The sequence below is a fragment of the Paramisgurnus dabryanus genome, chromosome 9, assembly GCF_030506205.2.
Source record: "Paramisgurnus dabryanus chromosome 9, PD_genome_1.1, whole genome shotgun sequence".
Taxonomy (NCBI): Eukaryota; Metazoa; Chordata; class Actinopteri; order Cypriniformes; family Cobitidae; genus Paramisgurnus; species Paramisgurnus dabryanus.
The window spans coordinates 39,911,467-39,936,262 of NC_133345.1; the positions used below are offsets into that span (position 1 = coordinate 39,911,467).

At 39.3% G+C, this 24,796-nt stretch overlaps 1 protein-coding gene across 1 annotated transcript; it reads right to left on the minus strand.

Annotated features, from left to right (window-relative positions):
- Nucleotides 1-1,599: 1,599 nt before the first annotated feature.
- Nucleotides 1,600-24,049, minus strand: akt2 (v-akt murine thymoma viral oncogene homolog 2). The gene is made up of 14 exons (XM_065251280.2): nt 23,671-24,049; nt 12,590-12,748; nt 12,279-12,407; nt 11,621-11,732; nt 7,787-7,928; nt 7,457-7,588; nt 7,312-7,377; nt 7,164-7,232; nt 6,942-7,064; nt 6,685-6,813; nt 3,804-4,018; nt 3,641-3,728; nt 3,241-3,343; nt 1,600-3,062 (listed from the first exon to the last, which is right to left on the minus strand). Exons 2-14 carry the CDS (start codon nt 12,633-12,635, stop codon nt 2,983-2,985), a joined length of 1,434 nt encoding a protein of 477 aa, XP_065107352.1. The 5' UTR covers nt 12,636-12,748; nt 23,671-24,049; the 3' UTR covers nt 1,600-2,982.
- Between the last annotated feature and the right edge of the window lie 747 nt (nt 24,050-24,796).

Below are 24,796 nucleotides of genomic sequence, written 5' to 3' on the forward strand. Positions count from 1 at the left end.
TCCGTATAAAATCACACTATTTATCTAATACAGATTAACAGTTTCTTTATAATACATGAAAATTTACATTTATTTTAAGAAGGGGGTCCCTCATAAAAAGTCTATTATATCTGGGGGTCCTTTGCATCATAAGGGCTCCTACATTCGCTATAGTACTGTATTATAATAACCCAAATCAGGCTTGTTTTTAATTTGATATGTATTGTAATCGTTTCATAGAGACTGCTGGGGAAAACCAACACTTGCGTGGCAGGTAGAAATACTTTAAATTATTAGATTTCAAAGATGATACAACTGTCCAAAAGACTTTTTAAGCTCAGTCAAAGATTCAGTGCGCCCCCTGGCGGTCAAAAGCTTAAAGTTCCTAATGGGAAGATACCAGCTACACCAAGCATTTACAAGATGCTTTTACACGTTTACATTTGGGTAAATTTCACTGTTGGGTATAGTAAGACACAAACAAACAGTTTCTGGTAAAAGAATTTACTTGCGTGAATGTCCTATTAGCAAAACATAACCCATATTCATCATTTGTAGCAAAACAGATCTCTCAGAAGATTGCTAAATATAAGAAGTTTTTCATCCCCAGCACTAAGAAAAGCAAATGAGCATCAATGATGACATTCGTGATTGTTTATCACATTCAGAAACAGACGAGTCGATGGTTAAAGCTTCAAAATAATTTCGCTTCAAAGCCGATGAGAAAAACGGTGAAATCACCACTGCAGACCATTTAAGATCTTCGCCCCTCAAAAATGTGCCCAAATGTTTTAAAGGTGACATTTCACAAGACTTATTTTAAGATGTTAAATAAATCTTTGGTGTCCCCAGAGTACACAGTGAAGATTTAGCTCAAATATCATATAGATAATTTGTTATATCATGTTGACACTTTGTGAGCAACAATGTGCTGTTTTTGGGTGTGTCCTTTAAAATGCAAATGAGCTGATCTATGCACTAAATGACAGTGCCGTGGTTGGATAGTGCAGATTAAGGGGCGGTATTATCCCGTGCTGACATCACAAGGGGAGCCAAAATTTAATTACCTATTTTTTTCCACATGCTTGCAGAGAATGGTTTACCAAAACTAAGTTACTGGGTTGATCTTTTTCACATTTTCTAGGTTGACCCAATTAAAAAGTTATATGTCCCCTTTAAAACTGTGAGAACTACAGTGCGCATGGCAAATGTTATGATGTCAGGTGCAATGTTGTATTCAATCACATGATCGCATGTCATCCAGCGGCCTTTATGTGTCAAGGCAATCAGGGCTCTGTCCCAAAACTTGGAGAGATGCCTACCCAAGACACAAATTTAATCTTGGTACGTAGCTCTCTGGATTTAGTGACAAAGCTTAAGTGTGTAAGTCCTACAGGAGCACTTCGGTTCAGCCCTTCTTCTGTTGTACCATTGGACCTTACTGTATGTTTTTTGATGAAGGGATAGCAATATATTATATATATATACACATCATGCTTTAAGGACAGCCATATCCCAATAAAAGGAAACACATTGAGACACACAAACACACTCGATCACACGCACACACACACACACACACACATACATACAAACCAAGGACAAAAGAAACAAAAAAAGTTTACTATTGTAATATATATTTTTATATATATATTCTTTATCAAGACAATTTAATTTCAGGGAGTGGGTGGACAAAGGAAGAACAACAAAAAAACAAAAAACAAATGATCCAATAAAATAATGAATAAAACAAAACAAAACAAAACAGTTTGATGTTGCTTACATAAAGCATCTTTAAAAAGGCAAAAGTAACTCACACAAAGCGATGTGTTCTGACAGCTGCTGTCTACAGAATGACACAAACGTTAAACATCCCGAGACGAACATTTCCTCTCGGGCATCCTAAACGTGTTTTTTTTACTACATTAATGAAAAATTTAAAAAGTGTCAAGGCTGCGATGACAATGGTACATGCTGCAAGTCTTATTACGGCATGCTAACCCAGTAGCTCTTTCTGTTAAATAACAGGACATTCAAATCATTTTTGCATCTCTAAATCTCGACATCAATGCCTGTGAAACTGTAAATAGGATGGCAACAACATGATGATTGCGACTATCATACACTAGTAATCTTAGAAAACAAACAGCCCGCCGGGGCAGCAGATGAAAACTGAAAAAATGCCCCTCCAGAACATTCCCAGTTGACCTCCCTATGTACAAGCCGAAGCCGTCTGTCTCTCGCTCTTCCCTTTTATAACGCAAACGCCATCACGTCTATAGTGAGTGTGTGAGCCCCTCCCCGAAACCATTATCGATCCCGCCCACCCCTCCCCGTTCTACTCCCTAACGTTATGCCCATGTACAAAACCAAAACACGAAAAAAGACACACAGATTAAGATGTAGGTAGAGAACACACGGTCCAGCGTTCGCACCGCTACACATTCACACAGCTTCACACGCACGCCCAGCATCCAGGCAGATAAACAGCACTTTATCTCTCTGCGTTACCCATCGTCAGTACTCCCGCTGGAAAAACACTCTCGGTAACAGCTAGTTCCAGAAAGAGCACTTTAAAATATGGCTTTAGACAATCTGTAACAATCTGTGGGAAAATGTCCAAATGATCCAATTACTCTTCTCCCCACAAGCCGTGTTGAAATATATGAAGATTTTGTCCTGCAGTCCAGTGTTTTGAGTGCACGCGTGTCCGAAAACCTGCTGGTGGAAAGCCGTTCTTTTCTTGGTACCTGATTGGTTGTATGGTTTTATGACGATCGTGTAGTGTGTCGGGCTACGACTGGCAAGTTGAAAAGCCAATCGAAAACCAGGACTGGCCCGAAGGTACCACCTGTTCAGGACGTGTACAGATGCTGTACTCCCGCCTAGGACCCGCTCTTCGGGAGGACGGGGCTGCTGGTGCATGTGTCCTTGTTTGTGTGTATATGTGAGGGGCGTCTGGTTCGCTGGTAAGGGTGAGAGAGAGAGAGTGGGAGAGGATGGTCACTCCCGCACGCTGGCCGAGTAGGAGAACTGCGAGAAATGTGTGCGTGTATCCGGGTCCTCCGCATCGAGACTGTCATCTGCCGACAGAAAATCAAATCGTTTGATCACTCGCTATTCTCGTGAATGAACTTGCCAAGCTTTAAAAAGTACAAATTGACTCCGTTCTTCTTGCTTGAAGAGTGTTAAACACGAGTACTGAGAATGTTCCACCCCATTTCGAGAAATTGGTTAACAAAAATGCGCTGAGGTACTCACATTGGTCAGGTGGCGTGACAGTGATGGTCTGTGCCGTGAACTCATCATCAAAGTAGCGCGTGTCTGTCTCTGAGGTCACTTGTGGCTTGAAGGGAGGGATGAGCTGCGGACACAAACCGACATAAGAGTGAAGAAAAAACCTGACATGACAGATTATATTTCAGTCTGTTTAAACTAATGTGTGTCTACAGAAAATGTTTTTTTTGTCATTCTGTAAGATTTCTGCTGCTGTGTGCCATGGATAAAAGATTGTCCTACGGCAGGGGTGCCCAAACTCGATCCTGGAGGGCCAGTGTCCTACACCTCCCCTCCAGGACCGAGCTTGGGCCCCTCTGTCCTACAGGTTGGGAGCAACCTCATGTGGATGAATAAATGATGACTCTTGTATTTTTTTCTTTACCTTCTTTTGAAGGACATCTTGCCAGTTGATGGAACTGAAGAACTTGTGTGTCATCACTTCTTTGGCATCCTCAGGACTTCCACCAAGCCTTCATAACACCAAACCCACATAGTAAAAATGACATCATCAAGACCCTCAACTGTCAAAACAAAGCTCCTCTTACCTCTGTTTAGGGTCTTTCTTGAGCAAGCCAGCCAGCAGGGCTTTGGCCTCGGGCGAGAGGTTTCTAGGAAAACGAATCTCCTCCATTAAAATGAGCTCGAACAGACGCTCGTGGTCCTGATTGTAGAACGGCAGGCGACCGCACATCATTTCATACATGACCACTCCGAGACCCCACCAATCCACTGCACGCCCGTAATCGTTGTCTTCTAATACCTACAGCAGGAACGGGAGGCAGAACACAAAGAAGAATTAAAAGGGATACTTCACAAAACCTTTTTAAGATGTCAAATAAATCTTTGGTGTCTCCAGAGCACAAATGTGAAGATTTAGCTCAAATATCATATAAATAATTTATTATAGCATGTTAAAATTGCCACTTTGTAGGTGTGAGCAAAAATGTGTTGTTTTGGGTGTGTTTAAAATGCAAATGAGCTGATCTATGCACTAAATGGCAGTGCTGTGATAGGATAGTGCAGATTTAGGGGCGGTATTATCCCCTTCTGACACCATAAAGAGCGACAAATTTCAATTAGCTATTTTTTCACATCCAAGTTATTGGGTTGATCTTTTTCACATTTTCTAGATTGATAAAAGCACTCGGGACCCAATTATAGCACTTCAAGATGAAAAAAAGTTAGATTTTCATGATATGTCCCCTTTAAAGTAGAATTAAAAAGACAAAACAGGAAGCTGAAGATAACAGAAAATCTGGATTTGGGTTACATTATATAAAGACTTAGTATTAAAATGGTAACGCAACTTGACATATTTTTGAGTGAAGCATGATATTTAATGAGGAAAAACTTGATTTTATCCCTTAAGGTACATTCTCATTATAAGCGACTAGCAGTAGCAGAGCGACGCAATCTCATTGATTTCAATACGCTTTATTCAGCCTGCCGCCATGTTGATTCCAAAACGAGGCTGTGAGGGATAGACGTCTAGAGCATGCGCTTTAAATGTAAAAACAATACTATAGTATAAAAGTAGTAGAAAAGTTTATCCCTCACAGCCTCGTTTTGGAATCAACATGGCGGAGCGCTGAATAAAGCGTATGGAAGTTTGGCGACACGAGCGACAGTGACCATTGACGGCTGGATGGGCATGACCAGTCACGCAACAAAGTTGAGAAATGTTTAACTTCACTGTAACACAGAGGGTGTGTTAGTATAGGGACAATACATATAGGGCCCCATCTTGCACCCAGCGCAATTGACTTTGTCAGTGACGCATGTATCATTCGTATTTTGCACCAGCGCACAGCAGGTTTTTCCCTCCACAGACGCACGTCGGCAAACTAGGGAATGAACTTGTGCTCCCTGGGCGGTTCAGCGCAAAAAAAGGAGGCGTGTTCCATCCCTGATGCTATTTTGCAGTTTCAAAAAACAATTGCGCCACTGACCAGAAAAAACTAGTCTGAAGTCAGTGGCGCGTTGCGCGTGGTTCATTATGCTATTTTAAGGGCGCATGCTTGACCATAATGTATAGCGTGCACAACGCGCACACACTTTGCTTATCTAATCTCACGCCTGTTTAACCGACGCTGATTTGGGCGGGTTTCTCCTATCCCCATACAAAACAACTTCTCTGTCTTTGATTGCTCTTACAAGAACGTCGGTCTCCTCGGCTGTGAACCGCTCCTGGCGTGCGCCTGGTAAATCTGTCATAATAATAGCAACCCGCCATGGAACTTGCACCCTTGCGTTTAAAGGGAATGTTGGATAGCGTTCTGATTGGTTTATTTGACGTTACGCACAATCCACACCTATGAATAATGAACCTACTTCAGACCAACCCCTTATTGATTTGCGCCTGGCGCAAAGAGTTATTTCTCCCGCCGGGAAAATAGCAACAGCGCCAAAGATCCGCCCACAAACTCACTTGCGCATTGCGCTTCGCACTTGCGTTTCAGATCGTTAAAATTAATTTTAATTTTATGATTCATTGTGCCGCCCACTATGGTCCTGCGACATTAGATCAGAAATGTCTTGTCTGCAAAGTGTTCATTTATCACAAAATAAAGTAACACGAGTAACAAACTCATTTAAATTTCAGTAATTTTAACTGCGTTACTTGATTTAAAAAAATACTTCGTTACATGTTTATTACCGCTAAAAGTAATGGAATTACAGTAAGGGAATTACTTTGAAACGCGTTACTCCCATCACTGTTTTTAACACAACTTGTGTTGTCCCTTTCATTTATTTTAACATGAAATAATATTTTATACATTGTGTGTGTCATGCCATTTAACGTGTTAAGTCATCATTTTTTACAGTGTTTATGCAAATTATGAGCGACATTCAAAAGCGACTAGCAATGACAACAAAGCAGGGGAGTTTACGTCATCCATCTCTCGTCAGTTACTGGAGTGGACGTTACTCATTTGTTTATGACAACTAGATATAGAAACACCTCTTTTGAAAGAGACGAGCGACACACAGCGACAAAGTCGTTTATAATGTGAATGTACCTTTAGGAATTTATTGGATTATGAAAGGTGGCCGTTTTATGGAGCTCAGTGGAGCTGAATGCAGAGGAAATAAGGGACTTTTGGACAAGCTATAATAAATGATCTGTGGGGTATTTTGAGCTGAAACTGAAATCCTAGGCACACCCGAGACATAAAAATGTGCATAATACGTGCCCTTTAAGAGCGTCATAGGAACCCTAATGGTTAAGAGTATTTTAATCTGTTACTTTCTATTAGTGACTTTTTTGTCTCTTGGTTTTTCAGTACATAGGATTCATTTCAAGATGTACTTTTTTTCAGCTTTAGTCAATAATTAAGGTGCAAAATATGGTTAATAATGCATGTCAAAAATACACAGTGCGATTTGGGCAATGGCATCGACAAAGGAGTTTGTACTTGGCTGTACCTCAGGGGCGAGATACTCTGGAGTCCCACAGAACGTCTTCATTGTGGCTTCATTAGTAATGCCCTCTTTACACAGGCCAAAATCTGTGATTTTTATGTGACCATCTTTATCCAGCATTAGATTCTCCAGCTGTGGAGAGAAACGCAATGAGAATAAAAAAACAGCCATCAATACCAAAAAATGAAGACAGCAATAAAATGCATAAGCAATGACCCAATTTTCAAAACCTAAATTAAAAAGTTTTAAAAAGAGGAAACCTTAAGGTCCCTGTAGACGACATCTTTAGAGTGCAGATATTCCAAAGCGGAAACAATTTCAGCACCGTAGAAGCGAGCTCGGTCCTCCGTAAAAACACGCTCTCGTGACAGGTGAAAAAACAGCTGGAGAAAAACGCAAAAGAGAGGCAGCAGAAAATGTAAAAAGAGAAAGATTGGTAAAAGGTCAGCTTTCTTCAAAAAGTACAACAGCTTGCGACAAACCTCGCCTCCATTTGCATACTCCATGACGAAACACAGTCGGTCACGTGTTTGGAAGGCGTATTTTAGTGTCTGCAGAGATAACAAAATCATGTAATTGAAGTTAAGAACAAAGATGATATCAAATAAAATAAAGCCTGACGGACCCTACCGTAAGAAAAGGGTGCCGTGTGTTCTGCAAGACTCTGCTTTCTGTGATTGTGTGCGCAACTTCATCCTGAAACAAACGATCAAACTGAGTCTCAAACAAGCCAGCGAAGAGCTTTAAAAAAAAATTAAATCTGTGTGCTGCCCACCTTGGCGATGATGACTTCCTTTCGTAGGATCTTCATGGCGTAGTACATGCCAGTGGCCTTTTCCCTCACCAGAATCACCTTGCCAAATGTGCCTTTACCCAGGAGTTTTAGGTAGTCAAAGTCACTCATCGTCTAAGGAGAAACATTAACATTAGAATATCATAAAATATAACGATGGTGAGTTGAAATGATCTTATTATAATGTCATTAGACAAAAAGTTCCCCTCAGAATAACCAGTTTGGGCATTCATCAGTCGAACCACCAAAAGTTTTGTTTTTTTAAGAGCACGTTAAACACAAATATGACCCAAATTACCCAAAGGCACTCACCACTTTGGTGCGGGACTTTGCAATGGCGGCTTCGATCCCCTCCAAGCTGTTGTCTCCAGGAGAACCAAATTCCATCGGCTCTTCCTCTTCCTGGGATTTAAGCCCATTGGCCACAGCCTGGATGGCACGTATCCATTCCTCTCTGAATGTGTATCAACATAAAACCATTATTCATTAAACGTAAACAAGTTTTTGGCAAATAAATGTTCCTCTTATTCCTTTCACATTCAACATGTCTTTTTTTCATGGTCACCAAAGCATTCTTGTTTACTTTATGCAACAGGTGGTGAATACTTTTCATTAGACTTGGTATGTTGAAGTGTGGAATGTAGGTCAATAAGTTCAGTCAACGTTTATGAAAATTTCTCATTGACAGTCTGACACATTAATGAAATTTCTTCAAAAACAGTATACTATACTTTTAAACTTGCTCTCTCTCTTTGTGTCTTAAGCTGTGTTTACACAACAACAATGTAATAAAAAAACGGAAATTTTCTTTATGAAATATTTTAAATACACAGAACAACACTGCCTTAAATAAAAGATGTGCCATGTGTTTACACAGATCCGCAAACATGGCTTAAAACGCTTTATGCGGGGTCAGAAGATGACGATGTTCTTTCTTTCTTTCTTTTTTAACGCCATACCATCTTCAAAGGCTATATTCAAGGCGAGAATAAAGTATAATTAAATCAAAGGATGATTAAAAAAGATGTTTCAAATTTATTTCTTCTAAAAATCTTAAAACCATGCTTGGGCTAAGATGGCGATGTTACTTTGTAAAGCCCGCACACTTAGGTTGTTTTCACATATGTTGGTGCGCACCGTGGTGCGGCCTCGGAGCTCACCAAAATACATTGTATCATTTTTCAGTTAGTGCGGTCCGTGTTCACATATATATATTTTTACCTTTACTCGAAATGCCGCACCGTACACCATGTGACAACGGTCAGCGCTGTCATTGGTCTCTGACAGCTCTTACCGTCTCATGACCACCCCCACGTTTCCACGACAACCAGCCTGACAGGGAGAGCACAGCTATCAAGATGTGGAGATAAACGATGCACGTCTTTGGGAAGTTTCTTTGCTTTAACGCGAAATTGCGTAGCTGTTCTATTAAAGCCTTTCTCACGGAGCCGTTTGCTAAAAGCCCGTAATGTCACTATTTGTGTGTCGAGGACAGCTATGCATATATAAAATCATCAGCTCAAACGTAAAGGAGACAGCGAATCTCTATGCAACGGACCAGGACTGGCTTGTTTGTTGTTAACCCACAATATAACACCCGGCTCACGCTTCCTGTATTTGGTTCGGCCTGAGGTCCAGCAGTGTTCACACCACAGGTGGGTCGCCCCAGAGTTCGGCAACAGCCGCTCCGAGACCACCTGTTTAGAGCGGTCTCGGAGCGGCCGTTTAGTGCGCACCCGAGTGCGGCTGTTGTGTTCACACTGACCCAAACGCACCGTACTCGGAGCGACACGTCATTTGGGCCGACCTAAACAGTGTATATGTGAAAACACCCTTACACTCTTTTACTGAGTGATAAATACACTAAATCTAGATGGCAAAAGCATTGAGCAGTTTTGTTGAAATGGATGTAGGTGTGGGCGATATCTTAAAAATATCACAATTTTTCTTGTGGAAAAACACTGTTACACAATTTTAACATGGTTCTTTTCATGTTGTTTTTTAAAGACCATTTTGCCATTACTGAGCCTTAATACAGCCATACGAATGCCCCCCCCCCCATTTAAAAATGCAGTCCTACAGGGTAAAAAAAAAAGGGGAACACAATTTTTTTTGGCTAAAGTACATTTTAATCAAGTGTAGATTTAATGTAAGTGCAAATCCGTGTACGCCAGCGCAAGTGCTTAAAAAATGTTGAGACTGTTCCCTTTGCACGCACACCTTCATTTTTTCTTCTTTTATTTTCACTTCTTCAGAAAGCTGTGGAGCATTTTTGTCATCATAATGTTTGATTTCTGTTCTTTGTTTTCTTGTTGTTTGTTTGGAATAGTTGACCTGCTATTTTATTTGTTTTAATGTACTGTAAATGTCAATGAATCAAAATGTATGGCCTGGTGGAGTAATAATTTGAATAAGAAATCATTTGTATTGTGGATGTGTCGAACGCGCCCATCCGCGCATAGCCGCGGCGAGTATAGACGGTTTTAGCGATAACAACATAAACAAAAGCTTTCGCGGAACAAACGTAACTCTCCAAAGAATCAATAACAAAGACCTTTCTCACAATAACCAGAAATACGTAATCGTTGTGGAAGCGAAGTTCCTGTCAAGCGTCAACACACCAGAAAAACATAAACCCGGGCAAGATTAAAAAGAGTCTACACAACTTAATTAACGGATTTGCCAAATATTACATTTGCTGATGTGACACAACTCATGAAGGAAAACTACAAAATAAAAACGAAAAATAATTTATCCATTACTGTTACTGAACTTTTAAGTAACACGACACATTTTTAGCGTGTCCACTTAGACATAATGCATAGATATATACACAAGATATCGCCTTGAGGTTCCAAGCATGCGTCAAAACCGCCGCCATCTTGGAACAAGGGTCTTGTCAAAGGAAGTAGCTAGGCAACGCTGCTATCTCCGCCTGTACTTCGAATTCATGGACAACGCTGGGCTTTTGTGCTGCGTATGGATGTTAGGGTTACTAGCACTATGCATTATAGTTAGAAAAAGTTAATTTTTATAATATCAAAACTTTAATTTTTTTCTGGACTCAATGCTAAATACATGTCTGACTTTTAAAACGAACCAAAAGAAAACCAAGAAAATCGGGTTCATGACGATTTATGTTGATTTTATTTCCGTTACACCATTGCCTACAATGACGCTAATGCAGGGTTCCTCTATTTCAAGATTGCGGCTCTAGTTGACCCATTCGGTCCAATGAACTGCCGTAGCCAAGGCGACATCTAGTGTACATATCTATGGACATAATGTATGTATAGTATATATGATATAGACTACCTTACTAAAACATTATAATCTGCTTTGAATGAAGCACCATGGTACCAATTACCTTCAATTACTGTCTATGGTTGTCCAAGTGAACGTCTTGTGTGTGTAGCAACAATAACGTTAGCTGGATGCTATCATCATCAGTTACAATTTTTGTCTGGTAATGTCTGTGCGCGTATGTTTGCGTGTCAGGGTGAACTCGTTCCAAGGAAAACGGCTAGGGACAGCATGTGGTTACAAACGGCGAACAGTGAGCCCTAAAATGTAGTCGTCTTTAGTGAAGTGTCTGCTGCATACATAAGTGCTCCCCTTTTTGTTTGGTCCTTCTTCCCGCCATTTCTGTCTAACTTCACCATCAACAGGGAATGAATGGAACAGATATGGCTGTTTACGTTGCCTTGACTGCGGAGGAAGTAGATTACCACGATGATTGCGTATTTCCGGTCACAAATACGGATGTTGTGAGAAAGGTCTATAGAGTAATTTTAAAGTAGTTTATTTCTAATAACAAACAAAATAAACAACAAGTAGATTACCGTAGTTCATATTTCACAGCTACAGCGAATAAAAAAAACGACACTGAGCTACGATGAAACCGTCTATACTTGGAAAGCGGTGTGCGAGCCAGACTCAGAAAAAGTATACCCGGCCCTTTAGTTTGTTGTATACTTGCAATTGTCTCCTACTTGATGTCGGCACGATACAACGATATTTCCGAAAAAGTTGATTGTGGAGAACTTTAATCGTTCACAATCAAATACTGTTATATCGCACACCCCTAGATGGACGATGAAGTAGGCTTATTACTACTCCAACATGGCTCTTTCAAAGCATCCTCACCTCTCAGCATTGCTATCCACGTGAAAGGTACGTTCAATAACAGTGGTCCACTGTAAGCAGCGGATGACAAACGTGTTCGGCCGAGGTCTTTCAGTCTTCATCAGCTGACACTCTGTATGAAAGAGGGAAGAAATACTTTGGTAAGATGATTATGATTTAATTTCATTTGAATCAAGTTTCAGCTTATCAAGAATTCAGTAGTTTAACAAAATTCAGAAGTCGATTATTACAATTTGCTGCATGCTGCTTTATTCTTGTGATTTCAGATATTTTAGATCAACTAAACCTGACAAGATTTTATTTTTAGTAAATCTTCCTTTTGTTTTTATTCACATTGTAGTGCAGATTTACAGTGTCAGTTTAGTTTACCTTCTTTTGAAAACACTTTTGTGTGGGTGTGTGTGGCATCTTAGTTATTTTGTAAACCGTGCCATTTCTGAGCCACTTGTGTCATTCTAGAGAATTGCAAAATCCAAGAGCGTTTCCCAACAAACAGAACAATGTTTTGAAAGAGTCAAAGATGGTAAACAATAACTGGTAAGAAACCTCAAGACCGATAATTCAGCATGCCAAAAATACTGAACTGCCTTCAGAAAGCCACAGGTGTGCCAATAATTTGGCGTGTGTGGGTTGAACCTTTCAAAAATGTGTGTTATACCTGCTACTGAGAAGTTGTTGAGAGGTGGCTGACTGTGGTCTGACGTGTCAGGCTTCTCCTTATAGCCGATGAAAGAGCCATCGCTCTTTAGGATGAAATATCGAGGCCTCCAAGTCTTAATGTATTCACCTGAAGACAGGAACAGGAAGAGATACAAGGAAGTAGATGGTAGGAGGAGGAGGAGATACAAGGAAGTAGATAGAAGGAACAAGAAATGTCAAAGAGGAAAATAAAAGGCCACACAGTCTGGTCTGGTGGTAAAAAAAATGGTTTACATTTAAAAACTAAAGAGTGAATATTAAGGTTCTCACCTCTCTTGTGGAGCCAGCCCTCCCTGACGACGCTGACTTCGTTCATACTGGGTTAGGGGCTGTGTGGGGCGCAGGGCAGGGTGACAGGGAGACTGGGGAAGGGGGAACACAGAATCTCGGGTCTGGCAGACGTTTAGTACCACAGATCTGGGAACTCACCTGGGAAAGAAAACAAAATGTGATTAAACCAATGTCATGTCAAAAAGTTAACACGAAGCAAAGTATTTCAGGCTAACAAAATCGTAAATTTAAAGAACATGCACTGTAAGTGGTGCTGGGCCTATAAATTGTTGTACTTAATAATAGGCCAATATGTGATTAAAGGTATTGCAAACACCAATAACCAGGTAATACACAGTGAACTTATTAATAGAGGTAATACACATGTTCCACAAATGGTCACCTGACTGAAATGCCACCTGTTCAGATACGTTTCTAATGTAAACTTGACATAAATGCTGCTTTCAGCGCTCTGTATCTCACATGATCTCACATGTAATGAAAAAGAAACAGTGGCATTTACTTATTATTTTACAAGATAATAGCCAGTGTGTCATATACTTAATATTGAAGTTACAGTGTGGTGCGTATGAAGCTCTTAATGGAAAATTACTGTACACGGATGAACATCAAGTGCTGCTGAGTCTAGTATTCATATTTATATGAGGGATAAAAAGTGCTGATCTAGGATCAGGGTCTATCTTCATAGACCTGCATGTAGAAATTTGATACAAGGCCATGATACGATGCGCATCACAATACAAGAAGATTTTGAATTACATTTTTGTTTAGAATTTAGTAACATTATTATCTGATTATTGTACATTTAATAAGCACTCTTTTTGCCAAACATTAAGAAGCTTTATAAAGAAAAAACAAACTTTATAAAGAAAAAAAAATTCAAAAGCAGTTTTAATAAAGAAATTACTTACTTCTATCAAATATTTGCTATCTATAAATATATGTATAAACATGCATTCAGAATCAATACTGGATGCGTTTACATGCACAGAATAAGCAGATAACTATCAAAAATCTGATTATTAAAGAAAACTTGCGTTTAAATGCAAATCAATAAACCGGCTATGCAGAAAACTGCGCATGGGATTTGTCATGTTTCTCGCAGGTAGTGACATCACTGCCTATAGCACATATAGACGGTCTCATTAGATGTGCGTTGATGCGGTTACGTGTCTTGTCGAGATTTTACTTCCGGTTTCTGTTTGTGTAATGGTCTGACTTGTGTCTAAAATAAACTCTTGAACAAATACCTCTTTAAAAATAACAAATGTTTTGGTTTCCTAAAGACGAGAGGAGATGCGGCGATCATGAATCACCACTGTGTGAAGGGAGGTTTGGCAGCCGGTTTGTAGTTAACATTGTATACATTATAGTACACATTTTACACAGCAATGTTAGCTCAGTGTCATTTTTATACCCTTTAGCTATGAATCTACTTCTTGTTTATTTTGCTTGTTATATAATTAAACTACTCCGGAAGTTACGTGTGTTCCGCAAAAGCCGTTTGTTTATGTTGTTACTGCTGATACAGTCTATAGTCGTTCAAAATAATCAGATGGAAAATCGGTCTTAAAGGGACAATAAGTAGGGTTTTAATTGTTTTATTAATCAATGTCTTTATTCATAAATATTTCCTCGTTGGTGTCAAATTCCCTCTGCCAATGATCTGACTTTTCTTTGTAAGTTTAGAATTTCTTCTCTTTACTTACACTGAACGGGTAAGTCCAAGGAGGCTTCCATGTCGTTCTGCCATACTGATAAACTATAATAGCAGAGAGGGCCAAAAAGCACTAGCCTACCAACGCGTTTCTACAACGCGTATTCATTTAGAACGCGTGAACCAGCTGAAATGGACAAGGAGATCAGTGAGTACATAACGGCTACCGTAGTTGCAACATTAATTTGAAAAAGCGAGGCGCTAGAGAGCACTGAATGCAAAATACAATTTCACCACTAAATGGGGGAAAATCCTACTTATTGTACCTTTAAGCTATACTGTTGTAGCTCTTATCGTGTCTGCAGAACCTGTAAATATAACATGAGCTTTAATTTCGCAATTTCTCTGCCAACTGCTATGAGTCGAGCAGAGACTTTTATGCGTAACGTTGCGCTTACTTCCGCGTGTGAAAGATAAATGTCACACGCAAAAGTAAGTGCAAACATAGAGATGCGCAACGGAGACATGTGCACATGAACAAAACCGTGAGAAAGCCAGTTAAGGTTTTTACATTCCATGCAAAATCGAATCGGAGTAACGGCCGATTCACACCGGCTGCGTGGCGTATCTGTTACATGTCAGTTGTGTGGCGGCTGCATCGCGTTTTCTGTGTCTGTACATACCAGAAGCATGCCTGACGCGGCGCTGACGCACTGCTGTTGCTATAGGTGACATATATTTTGCCTGGAAACGCTTCCAAGACGCTTGCGTGGTGCGAAAAATAGGCGGCGGCCCTATTCCTAGCATGCACGCGTTTTCGGCGCGGCTCGAGCCGCACCTGATAAGTGCGTGTCATGAAGGCGGTGTGCACGGTCAAACCTGCTAACATGGGAGCCTAAATAAAAACAGACACGCCACGCAGCTGAGACGCTCACGCCACGCAGCCGGTGTGAATCGGCCCTAATGAGTAAAAAAACTACCTGTGCCGATCGTTTTTTGCTTATGTCGTTTATGGGCTTTCCCCGAAAAAATAAAAACGTTTTACCCGTTTACATCATCCCACGTGTTATCAGTTTATTAAGCATAATCGGCGTAAGACTGCATGTAAACACACTCACAATTTCTCTATTGAAATCAGATTATTAATGTGACAGCTACAGTCTGAAGTAGCTTTATATCTCTTCTCCTAGACACATGCTTCACACCTGCAGCTCTTTGTCATCTTTCTTCCCAAATGGGTTACTGTATTATGAGAGCGGCTAATAAACCGTGCTTCATTGATTTGAAATGCGCGCAATAGCTTTATTATGGATCGCGTACGAGACGACATGCAGTCATTTTTGTGCAACGCTACATTAACTTCATGACTCATCCTATGCAGCAGTTTAGGTTAAAATATTTTTCATACTGAACTCATCAAGAGAGAAAGAGCGAGTATGTGTGCAGATGTGTCAAGTATACGTCAAGTATACCCCACTACCTTTGACTCCACGTACTCCGCGGACCACATCCATCCTTTGCATTTAGTCACAATACATTTAAAAGTGCACCGAATTGATACGGTAGGTGCTGTATCGACCATTACAAATGCTATTACAGGAAATGTCTAGAGGTATTTTCATGATAATAAAGAATATTTTGAATGATTGTGTTTGACAAGTGTTGCTTTTTTAAATGCCCATTATAAACGACTCAAACTCATAGTGTTTTTAGATGCTCGCCGCCATCTCTCATTGAAAATGAATGTCTTCCGGCCACTTTGACGCTCTCGCCTATGGTGGTGTGAAAGCACAGTCACACAAACACACACATTGTTTTTTTGAAATCAAATGAATCAATTATTTCAGTTAAACTTGCCGTAGTCTTATGGGACGTTAATGCAGTCGACCTGGAACTACTTCATATATGTGTGTTTACCTAAAAATAATGCACACTCTTGAGAAACATTCAAAAGACCCATGTTATACATATATAAGGAACAGATATGTTCCTTTAGCTCAGTGGTAGAGCACTAGGTTGCAAAATGCTGCACAAACAGTAATGCATTCAATTCAAGGAAACAAAATACACTGACAAAATGTATACCTAGTAATTCGCTTTGGATAAAAGCATTTGCCAAATGAATAAATGTATGTATAGATGTATGCTCTAAGAAAGGATGTGTTCATTTCTTACACTTTATTGTGTTATGTTTCTTACATATTATGTGTCATTTTGTGTTAATACCACAGAGATGTGTGTATACATTTAGCGTGTTGTCCCTAAACTAACAAAGAGTGTCTGGTTGCAGCACTTGCAAACATGCGCCTCTAGGCAGTAACGTCACTTGCATTTATGACATTATCTGATGCACTTGTCAACATCGCTACATCAATGTAATGTGTACAATATTTATGTTTTATTACACGGCTCTCCGGAATGCTTGATTCTGATTGGTCGGTTGAGACATTTGCAGGTTCGTTCTTTTCAAATAACAACCGCTCCAAAGTAATAACGCATAGCCGGTACTACTTGTACGATTAAAATCGCTCCTCGCCAATAAAGATTACTGTTTGGTGCCATCTTGTGACAAACACTGGACAACCACAATTATAAGAATGGAACATTTTGACATTAATTTTAACATGTACGGAAAAAACTAAACATTTAACAGTGGATAGAAGAACGAACAACCACAAGACACAGAGAGCTTACTGAGACTGAACTTGACAAAATAGAGCATGACAACTACGAAGCAAACACACAAAAAAATACAGAATGGGCATTAAAACTTCTCAAAGACTGGCTCAAAGAGAAAAAAATGGAGACAGACAAGTATGAAGCAGAGGATCTTAATAAGGTATTACGATCATTTTATGCATCTGTGCAAAGTTTTGCGGAAGGATAAAAATTTTAATTTAAAACAAATATGCCAATAAAATGTTTCAAATTCATATTCATGTCCAGTTTTTTTCTTATGTGGCAAGTAGCCGTGTAATAAGCGGGATAATGTAGAGGCAGCCGGTAGTTATCGGGAAATAAGCCCCTTCAGTGTGATATAAGACCCTCCGCTTCGTGTCGGGTCCTGATCACACTGTCGGGGCTTATTTCCCGATAACTACCGGCTGCCTCTACATTATCCCTTACTTGTTAAGTATTTTATTTTCTAATATTTAAAGATGTTAAGTAGGCTTGCTGCAATAGTCTGTGAAACGGTGATTACCGGTGCTTCAGCCTCTCACCGGTTAGATCACTTGCCAACCGTGACACTGTCTTTCATCGTCGTTTTGGTATTTTCGTGTAATTAAATCATTTAGTTTCGTTGGAGAGAGCAAACACACTAACAACTGAATGTGTCTGCTGCCGTCACGTCACAGCAGCAGGTGTCAGATTTCATTTATTCTTATTAGAGTGTGCGAGACGAGCTGACGATGGCAAAAGCCGCGTGCTTACTCGTTTTTGTTATAATATACATATATGATGTTTAATATAAGCGAGATCGTTTTGTTGTTGTGTTTTTCATCAAGAAAAATAATAAACCCATCATTCAAGCAGCGCTTTATGGAGAAGTAGAAGTAGTTGCTCTGCTTGGGACTGGCGGGTTCTGTCTGAATTACCTGCGCACATTGACTCAAGCACTTAATTACCAGCTGTTGCACTCGCATTGCGATTTAACGCAGCATACGTAAGCACTGCAGTTAAACAGTTGCGTAATTCAAAAGTTGTTTAATATTTTAAAGTCAAAATTTATAAGCCCCTCCCACCCGGTGATACCGGGATCACCGGGTTTGTGACGCGCTGATTAACCGGTGGGAAAATTCTGTCACCGCGGCAACCCTAATGTTAAGTAATATATACTGGTTTATGAATTGCAGATTTCGTGTTTAAACATTAGACTATTTAAAATGATTGTGGTATTACAACCTGCCAACCATAAAAATATTTTGTCCATGTTTGTCCCTTTTTTGCAATGAAATTGGAAATGATAGTGCTGTTGAAGTATGTATGTTAATGTACTGATGTACTTAATTAAGTGAAATTACAATTAAATTTAGTGTCTATATCAACAAAATGCATATCATTCTTTTGTCCTGTTCTTATCTACACAAATTAATATTATTGCTTTCTTAAAGGTGCTCTAACCGAATTCAAGAAGTGACATCACACAGATTCGCTTAGAGTGCCTTTAAAGGCAGGTCAGGGTAAACGATTTTTAAAAGCACTTTGAAAAAGTAGTCGGGCCGTCTACCAAAACACACTTGTAGCCAAACAGCAGTAAGGGGCGTGTCTACTAAGCATCATCGTTGCCTGGGTTGCGCATGTGTGGAGTGGGGCTATCAAAAGAAGGTCCAGATTCTATTGGGGTAGGGGCGTGTTTGTTTAGGTGATTTCAAATGTCAACATTGGCTTCCAGAGATCATGCACCCCGCCGTTAAGACCCTGCCTTGAACATTTTGTAAAAAATAAAAGCGAAGTGAAAATGTGCTTTAGGTTAAAATATAATTTTGTATTGCATTACAACTTCTTGGTAATGTAAACTTTTCAGTTTTTTATCTTGCTTGAAACTGCAAGTGACGTCACTGCCAGGAAGCGCATGTGTCTGAGAGTGCAAGTGCAACTTATGCAGCCAGACCTTTCTCAAACTAACACTAACTTTGTTGTTTTTCTTAACACATCCAAGAGCTTGTAAAGATCTCAGATGCAAAACCTGCTAAGTGCGTCTAGCATGATTGTTTGTAAGTTAGCATTTTTATCAGACTTTTAATCGATTCTGCCTTAAAACCTAAACGGGAGATCACTCAAAGCACTTTAAAGCAAACTTTAAATTTCTGTCACTAACGGAAGCCTCACCTCTCCTTTCATTTGACTGGATAATAGAACAAACTAAAAGGTGTTGGTGCTTTTCCTCTGAGACTTCACTTTTTTAACTTCAGGTGCTCAGACTGCTCCTGCAAAAAATGCAAGGCGCAGCGGGCTGCTAAAATGAGAGGCGCTCAGGACGCATAAACAGCGTGCAAAACGCTTACTGACGACAGAAAACAAAAGCCTTAATTTGTCTGTACATATAATTTCCTAAGTGTGACTAAGCCTCTCTTTCTTTAGCAGTCGGGGTTGCAATTGCAATTTTATAATCAAAATAGGTAAAATGTGAACAGAACAACACAAATAGTCAGCCTCATTTTCTGCAATGTCTTTGAAATCATTACCAACAGGAAACTGGAGGACTCACTTCTATTCTATCACCATAGAGATGCCAATTAGACTACAATGAAGCCAGTTGGACACACAGGTGAACACACCACTGTATATATGATGAACAAGACATGAAACCTGATGTTCACAATGACAACATTACAGCTGCAAACCATAATTTACATTATTAAAACCATTATTATTTATAAAAAAAATTACAAAGCAAGTGCGTAAAAAATGAATCTTCAAAATGTTCTTAATTAGTAAACGATGAGAAGAGAATCCGGCTACTATATAGTATGTGTGTGGTATATAATGGGATAGTGGAGCATTTGGCTTGTTTTTATTACAGTCGTTCAAAGTTTAAACTTGTCATCTAGAGAGAGGTTTTAAATTTGGAAAGTTAAGGAACATCGTGTAAACATCTTAAATTATCAAGTTACTACTCTGATTACATCTGGGGAATTACCTGCTGTCAAAACCAAGAAAGCTCGATCTGCAGACAGCCTGCAGTCAGAAAAGAAAACTGACAAAGTCTGTCCTAAAGATCGGCAGGGCCAGGGATCAAAAACTGATACACGGATGATTTTTTTGGGATGTCCATTTCAGTTCATTTTCCTGACCGACATCCACAGCTTGTTAACCGAACATTAACCGTTAACTGATAAGATTTAATTTAAGTAAAAACATAGTTGATGGTTGTCTGTGACCCGGGAAAAACAATACAAACATTTCATTTGAACGTGCAAACAGCAGCAACAGATCAACAATGGAACCAGAATTGATACATTATCAAATTTTCAAACAAAATTACGGATTGTCTCTTTTTCATCTACCACAGTAGTCATTTCTAAAGCAGGACAGTTCAAAAAGATATTTGCGGTCATGACAGTGTTGCTCCTTAGAGTAAATTAGCTTCCTTTTTGTTCAACAATCAGTGATTTTTCAAAAAATAGTAACAAATGAACAAAAATAGTAATTAGTAATTTATTGCCCCGACCCACTGATGCTATATCATGTATCGGCAATCTCACAGGCTGACGATAGGACGATCTCAAAATAGGGCATATCGCCTAACACTAAAGTGCGTTAACAAATATTTTTTTCTATTAACTGATAAAATTAATTGGTCGTAAATTCATACCTTCGGGTTAACAGGTCAATATGAAGATCCCCCACCTAAGGCATATTTTTTTTTAGAGATGTAACAATAATTTAATGGATAAAAATGTCCAACGGTTAGTATTACTACTAACAGCATATTTTTTCATTACGCTTAACCGTGCCAGTGTCACAGTGTTACTCTGTTTGTTTCTTCTGCGATTGCTTGGAGCACAGGTGTCGTACAGTTCACTCCTGCGTCATAAGCTGATTTGTACTGTGTCTATATGAAAATCTGATCTAAACTAGATAAAAACGTGATTTAACATTTTTCATACCGTTTCATGTCTTATATTTTCATTTGGTAAGCAAGAAAATGTACGGTTTTTTGTGAATATACTTTGTAGGAAGTACTTCCAATGGTCATCAATGAGCAATGACGGGTAAAGCCCTGTTGTGCTCAAAGTCGGCAAATCACATTAAATCGTGCAGAGTAGCCGTGCCAAATCACAACCCACATAAAGAAAATATCTGCACAAGTACCTTACGATTATATGTTTCAAACAGAGATGGTGATAGAGATTAGCTGATTTATTTATATTTTGATGTTAACTCTTTCCCCGCCATTGACAAGTTAACTCGTAAATTAATTGAAAACGCTTCCCTGCCAATGACAAGTTTTCCGTCTTTCCGCAATACGGCTATTATCCACCAGGTCTTCCGCAACTTATACAACCTGGAAGTTACACCTCACGTGAAAGAACTCTGTATGTTTTAACTCTTTCACCGCCAGCGTTTTTAAAAAAAGTTGCCAGCCAGCGCCATTTTCATTTGATTTTCACCAAAGTTTAATGCCTTCCGGAAAATGTTCTTCTTTAAATATATAAACATACAATATACCAAATGAAAGAACAGACCCTCTGCTTTCAAACAAAAAAAAATGTTTCATCCTACCTTCAGTGGTTCTTTTGAAATCAGCTTTTGAATATGGGTAGGTTTCTGCAAAAACACCACATTTTGAGCAAAAAGCAGAGATAATTCCATTTTTGTAAAGGACTTTTCATAGAGATCCCATTCAGAGGGATCTTTAAAACAGACACGGACATGCAGCCGCTTGCCATAGGGCAATACTTCCGGGTTTAAAAAGTTGCGGAAGGGTAGATAATAGCAGTATTGTGAAATGACGGAAAATCTCGTCATTGGCGGGGAAGCGTTTTCTCTTAATTGACGAGATATCTCGTCAATGGCAGTGAAAGAGTAAAGGATCGCTCTGCATCTGATCTCTATCAAAATCCTTCACAAAAATGGAATTATCTAAGCTTTTTGCTCAAAATTTGGTGTTTTTGAAGAAACCTACCCACATTTGAGAGGTGACAAGAAGAGAACTAATGAAGGTAAGATGAAAGGTTTTTTGTTTTTTTTTAAAGCAGAGGGTCTGTTCTTTCATTTGATATATTGTATGTTTATATATTTAAAGAAGAACATTTTCTGGAAGGCATTACACTTTTTGAAAATCATGAAAAATGCTGGCGGGCAACTTTTTTTTAAATAACGCTGGCGTGGAAAGAGTTAAGTGAAACATTTTTATGCAGCTCACTAACATTAAGGACAGTAAATAAATTTAAAGTAGTCTCATAATATGAGGTCTAAAAAATATGAGAAATTGGCAGTATAGTGCATAACATGCCAATAATTAATGAATGTTGACATGATTAATTTAATTCCATTTAACACTAATCAACATTGGCTGAAAAAAATGTAAATAACGATGACATGACTCCATTCAGGGAAACATGCAAACAGTTGTCTTTTACTCAGATCGCACACAAGATCGCAGTCTGTGGGAACGGCTCTGTGTTTTAGCAGGGCACATTGCCTGTGGTAGCAGCTGGGTGTTCGCTGAATCGCTGACTGTAGACTTGCAAAAACATGAAGGTGGTCCTTCAAGCTTGAATTGCTCCGCTAGTAGGAAAATTCCTCATGACAGAATTTATGTACGGTTCAGGGAGTATTGATGCGTGTTTATTTTATATAATTTTTATAAATAAACAATACTCAGACTACCTTAACACATTCAATTTGTACTTATTTCTAATGTTGCAACGATCAGTAAGGTTTCCTGGCATCGCAGTGCATCTAGCATAGATCCGGCATGCTATCCAATCACAATACTGGATTATCCCTGCAACATAAAATCCCCACCTTGTGACAGCCCATGCTAGTCCCTTACACAACTTAGCTTAACACAACAGGCATTAATAAAAACACACCGACGGTCTGCATCGCTGTCATACAGTATGCAACTAGTGTGCGTGTATGAGTTGGTCAGTGGTCTGCATGCTTGTTCCTCTTTCTCTCTGTCTTGTACAACCCTTATACAGACACAAACATACACTTTGAAGCCCAAAGGTGAAAGACAAACAAGAGCTGGGGCCATTTCAACAAACTAATGATTACACACTTCCAGTGCTGAGTGCAGAGATTCCAGACTTAAACCTGACCCCTTTCAACCCAAATAACCTTCAGGCATCAATTATACTTATTCTCAAACCTGATAGACGCAACTGTTTGCCAGTTGTCAAACATCTAACCACTTAAAGCGGCAATGTTTTAAACATGCAAACAAAGCTGAACCGGATAGCAGGCCTATTAATAAAAGCACTTTGATCGATCATACAGTATGTACAGTGAGCCTGTCCTATAGACCCACATCCATCATTCATCTGTACCGCGTGTAAAGGGCCTGATCAATAATATACTCTCATTTCCACTAATTCACTTTTTTTTACTTGATGGACTGCTTTGAAGGCTCTCTTAAATATATGTTTATAATATAAATCAACAAGCAAGTACCATACGTGAAAGATGCATAATGGTTTAAATGAATCTACGAGTGTACTGTTATTCATTACGTTAATATAACGCAAGCATAGGGACGAGCACGTGTGTTATGATGGTGAATATGGTTGATGTGTACAGTAAAACAAAGAAACACGCGCTCGTACAGTTGCATCTGCCAGTTACACACAATAAGGACCAAAAATATGCGGTCGTATTTAAATATACATAGAGATGCTAGGCTAGGCATCACGCTAGCCATCAATCATCGATGTATGTTTGATTTCCTTACCTTTACTTGTATTCTTCAAATTGATTGGGTAAAATGCAGCGTAAAATCCTCAAAAGCCCATGTAGTGAAGTAAAATCGGGGTGTTTAGAGACGTGAAGTGCGTGTTTATTCCTCGCGCGAGCTGGTGTGTATTGAACTCTGCCAATGACCACTCAGCTGCCCCAAAAATAACAACACCCTGTCGCTCAATTATCTTCGCAAACTCCCCCTCAAAGGCCCAAAACACGAGCCCGGTTGCTCAAACACATCCCACGGGGTTTGTCTTGCGCATTTATCGCTATAAACCCACCGCCTTGTCCGTTCTGTTGGTCTGTGAGTGATTTTACGGTGGTGCTTCTATCGCGGATAGGCCTCCGTCTAGCGACTCAACGGGAGCACAAACAGGAAATGACCTCAGCGCACGCTCGGCGTTACGTCACCAGTAACGTCCGATTTCATAGAGTCGAGCAGCGCTGCAAGCTAGATCGCTCTATGACAGTGAGGTACCGCGAGATCCTTTTGAGCTGAGTGCTTTGTACGCGTTTGAATTGTTCTCGCGGTACTTTGATGTCATATTTGGTCTGCGCTGCCGCGCATGAAGTCAACACATATAAGGACCGTTTTCATAGATAAACAGTAATTGCGATTTAATTATGAGATTAATACTTTTAATAATAATAGGACTTGGTTACATTTTTTTTTTACTTTTCAAAGTTAAAGCCATGGTACGGGTTGTGTGATAACATTTGTTTACTCAAAAGCGTCTGTCTCTTAATTTTACAAAAAATATAAACATTTCGCGTTTTGTGTACGTAATCAGTAAAAATTGTGGTACTGCAAAACAAAAAGTTATTGGGTGTTTTGTTAAGAATTGTGCTTTTATGTACATTTAAGATTGTTTAATTTTTCGTCTAACATGTGTAGTAATCATAGTATTTTTACCATGATAACATCACTCACCACTTTTTGAAGGAAATGAGGAAATAAATTCAGATGCGTGAATATATTTATTTAGTAACTTCCTTTGGGGAAATTAACAATGTTTTTTTAGAAATGTATTTAAATATGCAAGTTATTAATTGCCTTTGTATTACCATAGTTTTACTACAAATGAAGAGTTTCGTTGCAAAACGAGATGACTCGTTTT

What these genes read in the sequence shown, in the direction of transcription:
- akt2 (XM_065251280.2), bottom strand. Translation starts at nt 12,635, where the DNA reads ATGAACGAAGTCAGCGTCGTCAGGGAGGGCTGGCTCCACAAGAGAG. An exon ending in AGTATGCAAATGGAGGCGAG is followed by an intron (nt 7,065 to 7,163) that starts GTTTGTCGCAAG and finishes GTTTTTCTCCAG; the next exon opens with CTGTTTTTTCACCTGTCACG. An exon ending in AAGATGTCCTTCAAAAGAAG is followed by an intron (nt 3,344 to 3,640) that starts GTAAAGAAAAAA and finishes TTGTGTCCGCAG; the next exon opens with CTCATCCCTCCCTTCAAGCC.